At 41.5% G+C, this 439-nt stretch overlaps 1 protein-coding gene across 1 annotated transcript in view; it reads left to right on the top strand.

Annotated features, from left to right (window-relative positions):
* The window catches only part of LOC119586132 (mitogen-activated protein kinase kinase kinase 7-like), a gene marked incomplete in the record, with an annotated part of 88,760 nt that overhangs the window by 11,062 nt on the left and 77,259 nt on the right, over positions 1-439 (top strand). The window contains 1 exon segment of the mRNA XM_037934824.1: positions 117-300. Coding sequence (XP_037790752.1) covers positions 117-300 — 184 coding nt within the window.

Below are 439 nucleotides of genomic sequence, written 5' to 3'. Positions count from 1 at the left end.
GACATTAACACCAATTAGTGTTTGAAACTAGATATAGTAAAATATATTTGTTTATCATATTGGTCAAGATATCTACTCAGAGGAGAATACTGAAGAATGAATATTTTATTTTTCAGGGAAACTCTATACAGAAAAATGTGATGTGTACAGTTGGGGCATTATCTTGTGGGAGGTGATAACAAGGCGCGTGCCCTTCGAGGACTTGGGACTAGCAGTGCGCATCATGTGGGCTGTGCACCAGAAGCAGAGACCACCTCTAGTGACAGGCTGTCCCAAGTTGCTAGAAAACCTTATGAAACGGTAAGGCTCAGTTGATCTTACGTGTGGGAGATTTCACTGAGATGTAGGTTGGATTGGAACTTGTTGGTTTACACCCACTCAACCTCCCTCTCTCTCTCTGTTTCAACTTCTCACTCAATCTTTATTTGCCTTCCAATCA

The sequence above is a fragment of the Penaeus monodon genome, chromosome 21, assembly GCF_015228065.2.
Source record: "Penaeus monodon isolate SGIC_2016 chromosome 21, NSTDA_Pmon_1, whole genome shotgun sequence".
Lineage (NCBI taxonomy): Eukaryota > Metazoa > Arthropoda > Malacostraca > Decapoda > Penaeidae > Penaeus > Penaeus monodon.
This window is presented reverse-complemented; position numbering and strand designations above follow the sequence as displayed.